The 17,476-nt window shown below is 27.7% G+C and overlaps 1 protein-coding gene across 2 annotated transcripts in view; it reads right to left on the bottom strand.

The window, feature by feature from the left end:
• Nucleotides 1-9,030, bottom strand: part of LOC114127583 (ryanodine receptor) — a 55,092-nt gene extending 46,062 nt beyond the window's left edge. Inside the window, exons 1-2 of one of the 2 annotated variants that reach the window (XM_050207803.1) lie at nucleotides 8,783-9,030; nucleotides 6,880-7,182 (exon numbers count right to left, since the gene is read on the bottom strand). In XM_050207803.1, coding sequence (XP_050063760.1) covers nucleotides 6,880-6,933 — 54 coding nt within the window. In that variant the 5' untranslated portion in view covers nucleotides 6,934-7,182; nucleotides 8,783-9,030. The remainder of the gene's footprint in view (nucleotides 1-6,879; nucleotides 7,183-8,782) is intronic. The other variant, XM_050207804.1, reaches the window with a different exon arrangement.
• Nucleotides 9,031-17,476: the final 8,446 nt, after the last annotated feature.

Below are 17,476 nucleotides of genomic sequence, written 5' to 3' on the forward strand. Positions count from 1 at the left end.
TAATTTTCATATATTATTTCACACTCTAACTAACATTTACAGGTAATTCATGAACTAACTAGTTAATTCACAAAGTAATGGATTTCAACACTTTAATTGTAACATATAATATATAGACTTTACTACTCTACACTCCACAGTATATTTGGTAAAATTACTAGGCGTAATGATATAGACCAGCGTTTCCCAAACCCTGGGTCATGACCCAATTGTGGGTCGCGACTCGTAGTAACGATTACGGTTATTACTTATTTTAGCCGTAAATTATTTATGTAGTATTTTATGTATACTTGATTTTTTTTCAGTAGAGATTCGCGTACCCAAAAAAGATTAAATGTATGGGTTGCCATTGCAAAAAGTTTGAGAAACATTGATATAGAAGACCATTTTAAATGGACACCAACTGACTACTTCACATTAAAATGTTAATATATATAAAAAAAAAAGCACTATACATAATATTGTATAATGTATATTATAAGCATTGATTTTAATATTTGAGACAATTATGGTATAATATTATTATGCGAGTTTCGGCTTATGAAAATTTATCGAAACCACTAATATACGAAAATAAAATAAAATAAAAATAAAAAATATAATACATAGAAGGTTTATTAGACTAAAAATAATAACAAACACAACAATGGTTTGATCAATTTTATTCACCTCAATAAAAAAAAGTAAATTAAAAATAATTTTATTACAAAAACTGTTATTCAGAAAATCAAAAATATTAGCAATAAAACAATATTTATACAGTTAACTACTAGTCAAAAAGATATAAACAAGTGAAAAAATGTATATAATACTTATAAAATAAGACAAAAAAATTAGCTCTGATGTACCTATAGTAGGTTTCTATCGTATACCTTAAAATTATGTAGGTATTTCAGTATTTGTAATGATAATGTTTAAATTTGAATGGAATGATTAATCTTTATACACGAAAAATTAATCTGAGCTTCCTATATTTCTAAGGATATTTTAAAATATATTTATATTGTTAAAAGTTATTTATTTTTTCTATCATATCTATAAATTAATAATTTTTTTTTTTTTTTTATTCAAGTAGTAATCAGTTATTCATTTTTGAAATAAAATAAAATACTACGTTTAATATTAATTTTGTCAAAACCTAGTTTTATTTAAAAGTTACAGATTTCTCTGTAATATCTTTTGTTTCTCTTCTTTATACAAAGATAACTGGAAATTTATTACTTTTAGGTACCAAAGTAGCCAAAGTATTGACTAAGCACATTTTCTATTAAAAACTACCTTAAGTTGATGATTGAAGTATTTTCACTACTTCAAAAAGTGATAATAAACACAAAAATAAAAAATGCACATCATTTTAAAACCAATACATTTATTATTTATTTAATGACAATTTAATGTTAATTCATTAATTGAAAAAACAGCTTGAAGAGAGGAAGCGAGTGCCTTTATCAATAATGATGATTTTAATTCGACTCCACTGGTCACTAGTCATGTTAACTATAAATTTATCGACAAATTACATACCTACATAAAATTATATCTGAAGTAAAAAATATAATTTTCAGTAAAAAGACTTAATGGAATTTGCTATTTTTCATTTAATTTGTAATAATATTATTTTTTAGTTGATCTATGTTAAATTGATATAAAAATCGTAGTTTAAGTTAATTATAGGTACACAATTCTAAATAAATATTTTAAAAAATTAAAAGATAATTGATTTTCATATTTTCTCATTATTATTATTTTTTTTTCGTTAAATTTTTTTATTAGAATAATATTTAAGGTACACATATACACAATTGGCAATAAATAGGCATATTTTTTAGGTGTGAACATTATAAGTACTGATAATGTATGGGTTTATAAGGATTTTCTTATTAGTTATCTTATATAATTATAATTAGTTCAATAAATAAAATTCTATATTAATAATTTTACTTATTTCATTTTTATTTGGATTAACAGGAAAATAAAATTCACTAAATTCCCTCTTACTACTATAAATAATGTATACGTTTACTGTGTAAATATGTATTATTTGGTATTAAAATATAATAGTAGTGATGATGATAAAATAGAAGCTTAAATTCCGTTAAGTACGGCGAATCGTAACTATATTTATAATTACATATAGACTAAAGACAAAAGAGCGTAAACTACTTCGTAAGTACTATAAACTGATAAATATAACATAGGTACTTCTTAATTTTTAAAACAAAATTGCTAGAATTGGGTTCAGAATGCATTTACGCATTTACCTACGTATAAATATAAATACAATATTCTCAATTTTTACCCATATAAATAAATAATATTATAATTATTTAGTAGGTAGTAGGAATACTACAACAGTTCAGCAGTAATATTCAGTGATCAATTTGGGAGAGGAGGGCCTGATACTTCAGAACTATATTATTAGAAATTTTGGTGTACCTACCTAGTACCTAGTATCTCTACTATTTTAGATTCTGAACGGAGTGAAGAATGTATTGATTTTACAATGATGTATGTTTTTTTTTTTTTTTTTTTTGTTTTTTTTTTTTTTGTGTCTGTGTACAGCATAACTAGTCGAAATAATGCTCCAATTTCAAACAATGGGGGTGGTTCCGATGTAAAAGTGAATATCCTTGGTGCATTATAGAGGTAAAAAGTTAACATTTTCCAACAGTTTTCAAAAAAATCGAGAAAAACAAAAAAAAAAATGACGGAAAACGGCAATTTTTACGCAAAACCAGTTTTCGACCAAATCGATTTTTTTTTATGGTTGTAATTCAAAAACTAATCACTGAAAATACTTGAAATTTTCACCAAGTTAATGTCAGTGTTATCCGTATATAGTTAAATTTTCAAAAAATTTTGACTTTTTTTGAGTTATTTATAGACTACTGAAATTTTCGATTTTTTTGAAAATTTTTTTTTAAAGTGTCGATAAAATTTTTGGATGACCAAAAAGTTTTTGAAAATTTAATACAAGGTTCCTTATGAGTTGTTTTTATGTAGCTAAAAAAAATTAAAAATCGTTAGTCACAATTTTTTTTTTAAGCGTTTTTAGTTCAATTTTTACGAAATCTGTCGAAAACGCGAAATTTGCAAGAAATTTTGAAGTTGAAAAATCATAAAATTTTTTTCTTTTATAACTAAGTTTTGAAAATTTGGTACAAGGTTCTCCATACTTTTTTCTTCAAATATCTGTAAAAAAAACTCTACCGGATTCAGGCAAAAAATTTTTATGAGTGTTTGAAATTTAAATTTTTACAAAACCGCGTTAAATAACAGTTTAGCCTCAAACGATTTTTGATATTTGTTATTATTCAAAAAGTATAATCGTAGATACTTGAAAATTTTACCAGTTATAAGATTCGCGTTTCTTTACGTGATTAAATTTCAAAATTTTTGACTTTTTTTGAGCTATTTATAGACAACTGAAATTTTCAATTTTTCTGAAAAAATATTTTTGAATGTCGATAAAATTTTTTTGGCCCTATCAAAATACTTGAAAATTTAATACAAAGTTCCTCATATGTTTATTCTATAGTGATTAAAAAATTATAAGAATACATAGGCACAATTTTTTTTATTAGCATTTGAAGTTCTAATTTTGACGAAAATTCGTCAAAATTATGAATATTTGCGAAATATTTGAAGTTGAAAAATCATAAAATTTTTGTGTTTATAACTAAGGATTAAAAATACAACACTAAGTTTTCCATAATTTTACCTTCAAGTATCTATAGGAAACTCGAAGCATCATTTAGGAAAAATTTTAAGTGCGTTTGAATTTTAAATTTTAACGAAATAGCGTAATGATAACGATTTATCCTCAAACGATTTTAAAATATTTGTTATTATTCAAAAAGTATAAGTCGTAGATACTTGAAAATTTTACCAGTTATTAAGATTCGCGTTTTCTTTACGTGATTTAATTTTCAAAATATTTTTTAATATAAGCTGGTTTTTTTAAACCACCTTTTTCACCAACCACTAGAAATTATATCCTAGGCTGACAAATCATCTTCGTTCAGAATCGTTTTTCGTATACAATGATAACTATCATTGGATTCAAATTTAACACTCCTATAATATATAATAATGATCCATACAGCACCTAATGTACAGCAGAGCGGTACTCACTTGCCGACTTTTTTTTAAGTTCATGTTTTTGTTTATAATCGAATGTATGAGATACTATATACTTCACCGTATCTTATTAATTGCTATATCAGTAGTAATAGTGAATTATAAAACAAATATATTTGTTGTTGACAACTGATTTATTATAGATTATACATTTTGGTAATAAAACATACCTATAAGTAGATAATAATATGAAGGTATTACCTTAGTTTTATTTCTATAATTGTATTTCTATTGGAACAATTATATAAATATAGGTATGCTCAGTATAATCGTAGATTTCAAAAACTAATTATAAGATACTAGGTATAGGTATAGTATCTTAATAATAATTCATGTTAAATTGTTTTAATTTTAAGTTGCCATTAATCATTATTTTTAATTTAATTTTATGTAAGTAAGTCAACTATGTATATCCTCTTTTGTTGTAGATTTTGAATCGAATGCATTTTTCAATTTCTGAACAATTTTTTGTTTATAGTACCAATACTTAATTGTTTTGTAATTAAAATCCATAAGATAATAATTAAAAAAAAAAAAAAAACAAAGTAAAGTAAATACAGATTATAGTCCATGAATTACTAATTAATAAATAATAATTATCAATAGATGATTTATTTAATTTTTCGTTTAAATCAAATTAATCAAACTTAATTTATTTTTTGCTAAAAAAATAATATAAATAGAATTATACAATTTTGAATTACCTAAAAAAAAATGTTGTTTTAGATTCTGAACAGAGTATTGATTCTACAATGATGTGTGGTTTTTTGTTGTTGTTGTGTCTGTGTACTGTGTACACTGTACACAATAACATGACGAAATAATGCTTCAATTTAAAACTTCAAGGGTGGTTTTCGGAGGAAAATTGAGTATCCTTAGTGTATTATAGAGGCCAAAAGTAAAAAGTTTCTAGCAGTTTTCAAAAACATTGAGAAAACCCATAAAAAAGTGACGAAAAAGGGGAATTTTTACGCATAAGTGCAATACCACTTTTCAACAAAATCGATTTTTTATATTGTTGTAACTCAAAAACGAATTACTGTAGATACTTGAATTTGTCACACAATGTTTAAATTAATGTTATCTATACATGGTTAAATTTTCAAAATATTCTGGCTTTTTTGAACTATTTATAGACAACTGAAATTTTCGATTTTTCCTAGTGTTTTTTTTTTTTTGAATTGTCAATAAAAAAATTTTGGTTTCCCAAAAACACTTGAAAATTTAATACAAAGTTTCTTATAAGTTGTTCTTATCGTGGTTGAAAAAAAAACAAAAATTATTGGACACAATTTTAAATTTTTATGAGTTTTCCTTCAAATAACTATACAGAAAACTCGAGTGTCATTAAAGGAAAAATTTTGAGAGCACCTGAATTTTAAATTTTTACGAAATCACGTAACGATAACAATTTATCTTCAAACGATTTTAAATATTTGTTATTATTCAAAATGTATTAGTGGTATACTTGAAAATTTCACCAGTTATTTAGATTTGCATTTTCAGTACATGGTTTAATTTTGGGCTATTCAAGTCATTAATACATAAACCACTTTATTCACCACCCAGTGAAAATATATTCTATAGGCTGAAAAATCATTTTTCTCATTTTGTAATGCATAACACGTATAAACTTTTCGCCCAAATATTAATATTGATAACTTATTACAACATGTATTTATATTTTATAATAAATAATACTTATTGTATTATTGCTGAGATGCTTAGAAAATGTATTTATGTATTTAATAACTTATAAAGATTTAATGGTAATTGTTAATGGTAAATTTTTCTGTTCATCCAAAACAAAATAACAAAAATATAATAATAATTCTTTTCACCCGTGTTGCTATATACAACAAATATTTTAAGAAGTATGTTTAAATGTATCAGATTATTAATTAAGTAAATTTTATGTATAAATCATTATAACCCGGGAAACATCACAATAAAATTAAAATGCATATCATAGCATTCTCAAACTGTATATTATATTATATATTATATATTATTATTATTATTATTGTTATTATTATTATTATATTACTTATATATTATACAATATTATATTTATTATTTTTAGTTTTTACTAGCTGTCAAATATGACAGCTCAAGAAAAATTATCAATTATAAAATATAGTGCTATGTCGGTGTATAGCCATATAGGTATCGGTTTTATTAGGTATACCTCATTTTACGTTCTAATTCGACCGAGATAGGAAATCAGCATTTGGGTGTAATCTATACAAAAATTATATTGCCTTTTGATGTCCATTTGAATAACAAACAATAAATGAATTAATATTATTTTTTTTTTATTTCAAAAAAATCTATTTGCAAAGTATTGCAGATAGGCTTGTTTATTTATAATTTAAACCAATATTATGTTTTTTAAATTTTTTTCTTAAACCAATGGCAACCACCAACATATAAACTAAACGGAATTCGTGTGCAGTGAGTCATTCTATAGCAACCAGCTAAAGGGTTAGAAAACGGGGAAAAGAGCACTCGAAAAGTCTCGAGGAATATTTCGAGATATTATTTTGATTCCAACTCTATAACTATAAGCCGCGCGTATACAAACGCATACCTACCTATATAGATTAAGACGTTATATTATATTTTATATCTATATACATTTATGTATATAGCAGAATTTCATCTGTATCAATATACTATACAATATTATAAAAAAAATAAAAATAATGGCTATAATTTAATAAATTCGTCGAGACTTACGGTCCGGAGAAACGACACATCGTCCTGTTCCGAACTTCCCTCGCTGTCGGCCATCGTGGCGAGTTGGCCGGGCTGCGGCTGCGGCTGTTTTTGCTGTTATACGGACGACCAGACGTCGTCGTCGCTCGTTCCGGCTCTTCAATGACGGTAACAATAATTATAATAACGTTTCAAACGGACATCGCGCTCGGCTGCGTCACTGTGCGGCGGCGCATTTCGGCGCATTTGTCAACGTTCGTCCGCTCGTCCGCGCTCGGTCTCTGTCCGTTTGCGAATAAAAGGCGCACGCACAGTCGGTCGGACCTGCGGGCAGAGAGAAACACGGAGATCGGTCGTATGAACAAGCGTGTCGCGCGTATATCGAAATGGATTTCTATTATTATACAGCGTGCCGCCGCGGCGTCGTCTCGCTGTGCGCATTCGATCGACGACGGAGGCTGCGGCGGACCGGCCGCGGCGGGACGTGCGGTATATCTCGCACGCGGAGCTTAGGTATATGGTTATAATTATTTTTAAAATACTTAGAGCGTGTACGCCGGCCGGCCGGCCGCGGACGGTTTCTTATTATTATTATATTATTATTATTATTAATATTTTTTTCTGCCGTCATATTATTATTGTACATTTGTACGATTGCGGGAGAGTGCGCTTCTATACGGTGTGTTCAAAACGTTAGTGCACAACTAAAAAAACAATTTCATACACTTTCCAAACACACCGTATGACATAAAACATAATTATAATGTATAACCTTTACAAGCCGCGGTGCCGTAATAAATAATAATAGGGTGGCGAGATGGAAAAAACGACCTACTGGTCTACGAGTATATACCTATAGGTACACAATTTTATTGCGTTAAAAATATTATAATTAAAATAGTTTTAATAATAAGTGGGCGGTATCTAATATTGAAAAATAATAAACTATATCGTTTTAATATTGTGATTATTTTACATAGTTGTCATTTAATGTAGCTGCAATAATCTGAATTGTATGGTTTTCGCTATCCATTATTCCATTCTATTTATTCTATAAAAGTAGGTAAAATATATATGCAAACGAAGATAAAATGTTGAAATTAACTAGTATGAATGATAATAAACAGCTTGGAGGGTAAATTTTGTGAAAATGATTATTGATGTGTTTACGGAAACAAAAATCAGAAAGAAGCAATGCAGAAACGACATTTCCTTAGGGGGGGCAGTCGGCAAAGGTACCCTGGAGTCTATAAATTTAATTATATAAATAAACAGTTGTTCATGTTCAATCGTTTTGTTTTTCATTGGTAGACCCCGTGACTAAATATTCGGCACCTCGGCCTTTTGAGAACTTAATTGAGGCTTTCGCGTTTTTTGTAAAAGTTACTCGTAAAGTATCGTTATGTATCAAATAATCACTGTAAAAATTTAATGACGATAAAAGCGCATAAAATCATACAATACAATATAATAATAATTGATTCGTGATCGTGTCGATCGTGATTATCACTTTGAAGTTTGAACACAGAACATAATAACGTTACATTATATAGCTAAATATTATGGGGTTTTATTTATTTTATTTTAATGTTTTATACTTTTATTAATTTACTCGAATTGAGATTACATATTATAAACCTACATGCAATAATTGTCATAGTACAATTATTGTATTACAATATTAAGTACAGACTGTACTTTACAGACTACAGAAAAATGTCACCGTTTGAGAAAGTATTTCAAAACAGAAACCTGTACGACAGAAACTCCGTTCGTTTATGCGAGACGCGACGTTATCATATAATTACGATTCACCTTCTATAACTTTAAAATCTTCTTGACGAAATTCTCTAGAACTGGCAACCGCTTGAGTTGCGTTATTATAATGTTATGTGTACGATATATTATATTGTAAAATACCTACCTATATAGTGTACAGCCCGTTGGATATATGCTTTACCCACCTATAATAGAACGTTATACACCGCGGAATGTTCGTTGACACCACGGCAGGTATCCGTAGACGACTGCAGACGTTTACAGGCGAAGATACGCGGTGCGTTATACGTACAGTATTGAGATCACGATACGAGCACAGACGTATAAAAAATGACAGTCAAGAGCAGGAGAAAAAATGTAAAAAAATTATTGCCGTACGCGGTACAGTCTCACGAAATATAAATATAATACACACCAACACACACTGATAATAAATATATATTTATTAATAATAATATACAAGCCGGGCCCGGTCTTCCGGCGGCAACGAGCTGCAGTGCACGGAAGCTGCTGCCACCACCTCGCGTCAGATGAGTATATATTCTATTTATACAACAAAGCTTCTTTCTCTAGTAAGCGGGGAACACGCGATGTGTGTGTGCGTGTGTGTGTATGTGTGTGTATATGTGGCAAAACTATAAGATCGGCGACGGACATACGATTATACGAACACACTATAATTCATGGTGCGCGTATAGTATGTCGGTAGGTGCGTACACATTGTATGGTTTTTTGACGATATCGCCGTACTATATTATATTATATTTTTTTTACTCGCATGCGTATATGAATTTGGCCCACCCACGTGTAGATTCTGAGACATTTGCCAAAATTCTGCAAATTATCCACGAGAATTAGCAAGTCCATTTGAGTTTTTGAAATTCGCGAGCTACCGGATTTCACGTAAAATATAACAAATGTCAAATACGGTAATTTCACGTAACCTATATTCAAGTCATCCTAGCACTTGGACATTTTTCACACATGCAATCGTAAAATATAATAAAATAATTCAGAACTGTAATATATAGGTACCAATAAAATACTTGTGGTGTATCCCGGTTTTTAGGTTATTTTTTATAGTTACCCACTCAGAATTTTTAACATACAACTAGTTGCGGATATTTCTGTCTTCTGTTATATCTATGCTCATTTAATATTTATTAGCCATACATCTATTAATATTAATGTGCGTAGACCGTTTGAGAAAATTAATCCAAAATATGGTTTGTTTGGCCAAATAGTTACAATATACTATAATAGTATACAATATGAATATAGCCAATATAGGGTAAATTTATGGGTAAATAGTTTTATATATTGTATTATACAATAACGTACCTACATTGTGGTATAATATTAAAAAATTAAAATTATTAAAATTAAATTAAATACAATTGCTTAGTTAATAATGGACTATACAACTTTTAAAAGGTATTTGTATAATAATAATAATAGAATGTAGTAATGTATAATTATAAAAGTCAAAAATTAATAAAATAATTTTACTTACCCAAACAGTATAAACGTTAATCATTCGCTATTAATTTTTGTTCAAAATTATTACAGCGCGTTTCCAAACGACCGCCGTGCGTACTACACGTAACACCGGAATTTCATTGCTAAACAAAATACAGATCCGTCATCTGCACTCGAATCGTAACACGATTTCGTATCTCTATGCCTGCAGACAACATACAACTTAACCTGACTCGTATAACATTATTCAAAGTATAAAATAGAATATCACATCTATAAATGTCAGTAGTACGGTTAGTATAGGCATGTCAATTTGATGTCATTGTTAAGGGCATATAAATCATTTCCAGGGGACTCCCACGATTTTATATTGTATACAATATACATATATATATTTATATAGTAATATAGTAGATATATATATATATAATATTTGTATAATTTATAATAATTATTTTCACTGAGAGCATGGAGCATCGTAAAGATCAATCGATTACGTTAATAGTCGTACAAACATGCCCTCCCGAAATAAAATCCTGGCCATGTGCCTGCAGGACCGCCTATATTTTAATTTATTTATTCATGTCACTGGAATTTCGAGAAAGTGCATGACTTACCTATACTACTGTGGTGTGATCTACCGAAATTATCCTATAATTACTTACGGGGCGGCCGTGAAAGGGTCGTGAAGGGACTTAAATTTTAGATCCAATTTGAGAATAGTCTGACCGATTTACTTCGTCTTTTTTTATTATTACTACAACCTCCATCACTGCCTATTATTTGTTTTCGTCTGTTTTTATGTCAATGATGTTTTTTTTTTCCATTTCAATAAGGCGGCATTATAAACCACACTTGCGTCAGTTGTACCGCATTACTATACGCCCGCGACTCTCACCTTTGGCCGATGTTCAAAGAGTAATCGGACACCTCCTACGCTGCGACGAGCGTCGTTAACGGTCGGGTGTTCCGCGGATTGCATAGTTACTATACGCTGAATAGTTCGAGCTCGCCGGGTGCTTCGTGTCAACATAAAAACCGACGTAAATATGTCTATGGCGATAAAACAATAATAACAATTATTATTATTATCATCATTAATACTGTTAGTGGTCGTGTAGAGTCTAAGGAGAGTAAAGAGAGAAGTAGATGCTGGCCGAGGTGCAGACCGCAGTACTAGACTGAAAACACTATTTAAGTGTAATAATTATACACATAATATACATTAGAATCATTAGATGAAGTAAGAGTAATAATAAACTCATCAGTTCTCATTTTTTTAAGAACTCGGCGACAGTGGAAAATGATTTTTTTTAATTTACTGCATTGCAGAATAACGGTTAATATACATATAATAATATGTATATTACACATTATAATTATTATAATAATATATTAATATATTTGTATAGAAAATAAAATATTTTATTTTTATTTGATTTAATTTTTTTTTTTTAATTTTGGATTTAGCTTATGTTTTTTTTGTTTTTTTTTTTTAACTTACGATTTTTTATGCCATACTATACAGTCATCGTCATTCGTCAACATTGCGCATCGCCACAGCTTTCATCGACCAAATACGGGCGAGTGTTTTACTCTTTTCCATTTGCAACCACGTAATACGACATAATAAACTTGCGAAAGATATCTTCAACTTTTACCACAAAAAGCACTAAAAAGAGTTAATCTTTGAAGTTAAAAGGGGTTAGCGTTAAAATGTACTGAACGTTACCTTCATTTTTATTCACAATTAATTTTATTATTAATATGTTGAAAATAATAAACATTACAGTAATACTTTTCTTAATAAATTAATAAGCTTTTTTAAAATAATTAAATTAAAAATAAATAAATGTTTTGTTTGTTAAAATCAGTTCATTATAGTTCAAATTATAGATTAATTCAAAGTATTCGTTGATAAAATTAAATATAATATAGCGTATACCGCTTATCCCGGAATTGTTTTCGAGGGGGTCCCAAAATGTCCACTGCTGCTAAAGGGTTCTCAAATTGTTTAATACAACGCTGGTCGCACTTGTGCATAGGTATTAATTTTGTTTACCACATAATACGCGCAATGCGCAAACACAAATTATATTATTATCACTGTTAGATACAACATATACCTAGTTATATGATCGTATAGGTAACCTAGGTACAAAACTTAAATGTAGTCAGATTTATTTCAATTCCAAAATAGTTAGGTACAAATCGAATGTATTTTAAAAACGAACGACTCCTCTTTATAAAGATAGATATGATTATTTCTATATAATACTGTTACACCACCATGCACAATAATTGGATTTCGTACAAACCAAAATATCCTTACGTTGGTATACATATATTAGTTATACTTTTATAATGTCAATGTATATATCTTTTATGTTTTATATTCTTGAGACTTTTCTTTTCTTATACGTTTGGACCAATGCCGACGTTTTATTGTGTTTTGCGAGACCTCAAGTTATGTATAATATACCTATACGTGGATATATAAATATAACGTAAGTATAATGATGTAGGTATTTAAAAAAAAATGTATTAAATTTTAAATTGTTATAGTTGATGCTTAAAAATTAATTAATATAAGATTCTTTTAAGTAGTTCCTACTGAAACTCAAAAATCTAAAATTAAATATTATTTGTGGAAATTCGAAACATTTACCTATATTATTGTATTATTATTTATATAGGTATACACAATGAAATCCTTAAAATATTTAGATTAATTTTAATATCTATAGGCGCTGTAGCCTATTTATCCCACAAATCGATGAATACACACAATTCTACTGTAAGTTGGTAGGTATTATTTTAAAAGTCGATAACAATAATATACCGAATATGATATAATTACATAGTATTAATAATATTACATAAGTAATTAGATCCGGTAAACTATATTACAATAATTAATAATATAATAAATGCAATATTATTTTGGAAAAAAATAATTTAACCTACCATATAATATAGGTACATTACCAAAAAAAAAAAAAACTAATTACTACAGTTATTATATTATATATATATATGAACAGCAATATAAATATATGTATACTATAAAAATAATAAAAATATATTAGTAATAATATCTATATTATTATTAATATAATTTTGGATAATAGGTCAGTAGGTCCTGACATCACCACTTTTTTAATCTTTTTTTCTGAGACTAATTGGTACATTAATTACTTAAGTAAGTCCTTTGATTAAAGAGTTTGAATGGTTTTGAACATTTTTGTTAAATTGTCAACAAACATTTCTTGCTACATCGTTCACAGGAAAAATGCAAAATAATTAAGGACTAGTTGGAAACGTAAAAGAGTGCTTTATAGTTATAGCTTCAATCCCTTATAGTAAACAATTAAAACTGAACCGAAAATAACATAAGAGTATGACTATTTTAAATTGTCGTTGCATTTTAAAGTTTGCAAAAATTACGTATTCGTGTATATTCCAATAACTGCATATATTATGATTCATCGCTTCATCTAAGTTGTTTGATTGTTTCATTAATGAAAAACCTAATTTATAAAATTTAAAAATCTGTTTTCCAAAAATTTAATGTAATGTATGTGAAAATTACACTTTGTTAAAAACTGGAGACCAATTTTTATCAGAAGGACACAAAAAAATTTGTACTACAAAAAATGTTATCTCGTAAATCATTTTTTAACTATGTGATTATACAAGTTTTTTACAAAAAATTTTATATATAGGTATATTATTATAACGCTTTTATTTAAAAAGAATATACTTGCCTATAACTGCTATAAATGTAATAATATATAATAAGATTACTAGAATAAAAATTATTTCTTAATTAGTTGATAAATAATTGAAATACTCACAAAAAAACAAATTGTAAATTTAAAATGTAAAACTTAAATTATTTATTTATGTATAATAAGTACGTAAAATAATGTAAAACCATTTGATAGGCTAATAACTTTGTTATCGATGCTTTTCTTTAAATTAAAAGTGTATATATATATTGTATTTATTATAATATTTACATATGTTGCATATACACTTAGTGAATCTATCCTGCAGTTCGTGAATTTTAACAAAAATATATAATATGGGTATACATTTTATGAAAAATACAATACCTTTATTTTATACATTCTATGATATTATTATAAAAATTATTGTGATTTATTTAAACCATTTTTACCAATATATTTTTATGAACAAAACTATTATAACATTTATTTTGACTTACTTTAAATAAAACTTATAAAATTGATAACAATTATAAATGTACTCTAATTAAATTTCAGTTATAAACAATTTTACTGCGACAACTTTCAAATTACATCCATAACCTGCAGTTCTAATATGAATTACCTACCTTAGTTCGAATAAATATCTACTAAATCACTAAATATCTAAATAAAAAAAAAAAATGATTCACGTTAACTTAAAAACATATAAAATAATTTTAAAATTTAAGTTTTTAAAAGTATGTACAGTTAGTAACTGATTAGTTATTTTAAAACTAATTTTTAATTTTTAACTAGTATTTTACTTTATTTTAAAACCTCCTTAATTTAAAAGTGACCATAACTCGCTTGAAAACGGAATTATTGTAAAAAAACCAACATACGAATTATTCAGATAAAATTCTTATTACCATTCCGCGTCACTATGTGCAACAAATGTAAGTGTAATTTCCGAAGTGTCCTCTTAAACTTAACTCAATCATGTTTTATGCTCCACCCATAGGTACCTATTATCTTTATAGGCGTATATGTTATCGTACGTAGATAAAATACAATTGTTTAACATGAATAAAAGTTATAAACGTGCTTAAAACTATCATACAGATACAGGTACCTATAATATATTTAATCTATGGATAAACTTTAAAAGAACTGAAACGGCAGTAGGTATACTTTGATTTTTTTGCTGTAAGGAATGTGTCATTTTACTTGGACATAGTTCAAAATGTTCACATTAATTTCAAGGGATTTCAAACATAGCAGCAATACCTATTGGATAATGTATTCACTAATGGAGCCATACAAACTAATATAATTATACTCAGAATACGAACACACCGATTGACCAATTGGCTAAGATCCAATCAAAATATTTCAATATATTTTTATTAGTTGGTACAAAATGCAGAAATCCATAGTTAACTTTAATATTATTGTCTAAGTCTTAAGATAAACAAGTAAATGGAAAAATTAATTTGAATAAATTAAGTTAGGTCAACGTTAAGTTATTTATTTATTCAATTATACAGACAGTATTAATAAATAGAATTTTGATAAATAATACATATTTAAATTATTAAGTTGAAAATGCATAAATCAAAAAGTAAAAATTACTAGTACCTACCTACTTTTCTTTATAATTGTGGATAAAAACAAAGACGGAGAAGTGATACCAACATTATACTATACTGTACAGTAGGTACTTACATCTATAGTCTAGTGGCTGAATGGTCACTCATAAATAAATATGTTATATTTTAATTCAATAATGTATTATATCATTGTACCAACAAAATGTTGATCGTACTATCGTAAGTGATCTGTCGCCCTCGAATAGGTATATTATTATAACTATACTTTATTAGTCACACAAATTTACACAACATTCAAAAAATTGATTAAATATAGTAGGTACCCATATTATATTATTAATTATTTTATATTGTATGTTATAATTATTATTAAAATATTATTTCTAATTATTTTGTGATGTTTAGAAAATAATGATATACCTTCGTAATGACAAAAAGTTTCCAGTCTCTGCAATGATTAATAGTTCTTTAACTACAAAAAAAAAGCTGTTAGGTATGTTTGCATTTAATGATAAAATACTGTACAAACACATAGTATAAAAACAATTTCGAACGATGATGTCGTTAGTCAGTCAACATTATTATAAATTTATTTCATGCTAAGTTTTTTAATATTAGGTAGGTACTATATTAGTTTAGTAATTTATATTAGTATAAGTAGTTTTTTTTCCTTATTAGTATTACGCGGTGTTGTAAAGTGTTTATAAGTAAAAGTATAGTAACTAGTAAGTAAATTATACATTTTACGAAATAATAATTGTTGTTTCATTATATAATAAATTACCCATTAGCTGTTAATAATATTAATCGTATAGTAGGTACCTATTGCATTACTTATTAGAATACATTATTTTATCAATTTTTATGAGAAATTTAAATGAAATATTGGAATTGTATTATTACCGTTACGTATCTAATTATTTAAGGTAGGTATGAAATTTTATTATAGTCATTAGTTAATAATCAAGTTAGATGGATACAATAATATCGTTGTATCTCTGCTACGTGCACAAATAAAGACAGTAAAATTTTTATCAACATAAAATTATAATTTTACGGAAACAAGTTTTGTGTAGGTACTTACTTTAACATTTTTTTTTCCGTAGAACCTCAACTCATTATCTCTTTTTCGGTAAGGACAAAACTCGCTAACTGCCATTCATACGTGCGTTATACTTTTAACTATTACTATTAATAAATTAAAGTTCAATAAAATCAAAATGAATTATAATAACATAGGTATACGAAATTGTTTAAATTAATATTTGAATCATACATTTAAGAGTTATTAAGTAGAATTATTACTAACCATTATAGAATCAATAAATAGGTACAATGGGTAACAAAAAACTAAAAACTGTAAAGATAGGTAGATTGAAGTTTACATTACTTTTTCATTCATTTTTTTTTTCAAAATATGTTTTTCATATAACATTAAACATTTGTGTTCCGGCTACTGAATGGACCGTTTACGATTTTCACTAGAGTTCAATAATTTCCCGCCGGTAGTAGCTATAGGTTCGATAGTGTACAGGCGGGTCTGACTGGACTTGCGCTTCGTATCCGTATTATAGGCACGCCGATCACGGCAGTAACGCGGTGCAGGCCCCTGGCATACGTTCGAAAAAATTCATCATTTCACCCAGACGGCCGGCAGCGTTGGGGAAACACCTGCACACCTGCAACAGCGACGGTGGAAAACGGCAAACACCACACAAGAAGATTCCGATCGGTTGTCGTTCCACGCGAGTCATCCTCTTTGATTCTGCTCTCATGCTTCCTAGATTGATAACGTACCTACGATTCATAACCACCTAGTTTGCATTTTATAACTTAATATAATACGTGTTGTCGTTTTAGACGGTTTTAGCTAATCCCGAAATTAGATATTTTCGCGTGCACAGCAATATTTCCACGCTTTCACTGTACATTTTATCTTTGTCATCGAAATGTGCGTTTACGATATTGTCCAAGAAGTAAGAACAGATCAGACGCGGATCCAGAACACATTTACAGGGGGGGGGGGCATCTTGAATA

This window comes from Aphis gossypii, chromosome X (genome assembly GCF_020184175.1).
Source record: "Aphis gossypii isolate Hap1 chromosome X, ASM2018417v2, whole genome shotgun sequence".
Classification (NCBI taxonomy): Eukaryota; Metazoa; Arthropoda; class Insecta; order Hemiptera; family Aphididae; genus Aphis; species Aphis gossypii.